The sequence below is a fragment of the Nanorana parkeri genome, unplaced genomic scaffold (genome assembly GCF_000935625.1).
Source record: "Nanorana parkeri isolate BGI_ZX_2015 unplaced genomic scaffold, ASM93562v1 scaffold228, whole genome shotgun sequence".
NCBI lineage: Eukaryota > Metazoa > Chordata > Amphibia > Anura > Dicroglossidae > Nanorana > Nanorana parkeri.
The window spans coordinates 658,665-659,926 of NW_017306496.1; the positions used below are offsets into that span (position 1 = coordinate 658,665).

At 49.3% G+C, this 1,262-nt stretch overlaps 1 protein-coding gene across 1 annotated transcript in view; it reads left to right on the forward strand.

Moving 5' to 3' along the window:
- Window positions 1–715: 715 nt before the first annotated feature.
- CUNH12orf10 (chromosome unknown C12orf10 homolog) overlaps window positions 716–1,262 on the forward strand; it is a 12,785-nt gene continuing 12,238 nt past the window's right edge. Inside the window, exon 1 of the mRNA XM_018556202.1 lies at window positions 716–969. Within this exon, the coding sequence (XP_018411704.1) occupies window positions 769–969 (201 nt within the window). The 5' untranslated portion in view covers window positions 716–768. The remainder of the gene's footprint in view (window positions 970–1,262) is intronic.

A 1,262-nucleotide genomic window follows, 5' to 3' on the forward strand; every position in this document is an offset into this window, starting at 1 on the left:
AGAGAGCTGGATATGTATGAAGGACCAGCCAGGTGCAGGAAGGAGGAGAGAGCTGGATGTGTATGAAGGACCAGCCAGGTGCAGGAAGGAGAGCGCTGGATGTGTATGAAGGTCCAGCCAGGTGCAGGAATGAGAGCAAGATGTGTATGAAGGACCAGCCAGGTGCAGGAAGGAGAGGGGAATGTTATGGAGGATCAGCCAGGTGCAGGAAGGAGAGGGGGATGTTATGGAGGACCAGCCAGGTGCAGGAACAAGAGGAGAAGGGGATGTTATGGAGGACCAGCCAGGTGCAGGAATGAGAGCAAGATGTGTATGAAGGACCAGCCAGGTGCAGGAAGGAGAGGGGGATGTTATGGAGGACCAACCAGGTGCAGGAAGGAGAGGAGGATGTTATGGAGGGCCAGCCAGGTGCAGGAAGGAGAAGGGGATGTTATGGAGGGCCAGACAGGTTTTTGGTGCACATCAGAGTAAACGTACTAGAATATGGCGCTTCATGATGCAATAAATGAATGAATCGGAATTCAACACTTTTATCTGCCATTAGAAGCGTCAATTTAGCAAGATTTTATTCCACACGTAATATCCACATTCGCTCCACTTTCCTCTCCTCATCCCAGTATTATAACACAGCTGTCAGGCTCCTCTATAACATATAGCGTTATCAGTCTCACATATAACTTGTATGTAAATATACACGCTATCTCGGCAACCGGAAGTCTCTTGTGCATACGTTTATCCCGTTCGGTTTCCTGCTTTATTTGGTTCCACATGGTGTGTCGGGGGTTGGTTTCCTGTTACCGCCATCTCTCTGCCAGCCGTCACATTTTCCCCCTCTTCATGCCTGAAGACCCGAAGCGGCCCCGGCGGGAGGAGAGACACATGGCGCCCAAACTCGGCACTCACAACGGGACGTTCCACTGCGACGAGGCGCTGGCCTGCTACCTGCTGAAGACGTTGGAGCCCTACCGGGTGCGGAGCACGGGACACCGGCCGATATACATTATATTATATATAAAAAAACCTATTGATATAACATTTTCAGCTGTGTGGAAGAGAAGGCAGACAGACAAAATGGGGATGCCTTTCTTACTCCCTATTCCTATATATAGATCTCTCTCTCTCGAGATATCTCTCTCTCTCTCTCGATATCTCTCTCTCTCTCTCGATATCTCTCTCTCTCTCGATATCTCTCTCTCTCTCTCTCTCGATATATCTCTCTCTCTCTCTCTCTCTCTCTATATCTATCTCTCTATAGATCTACA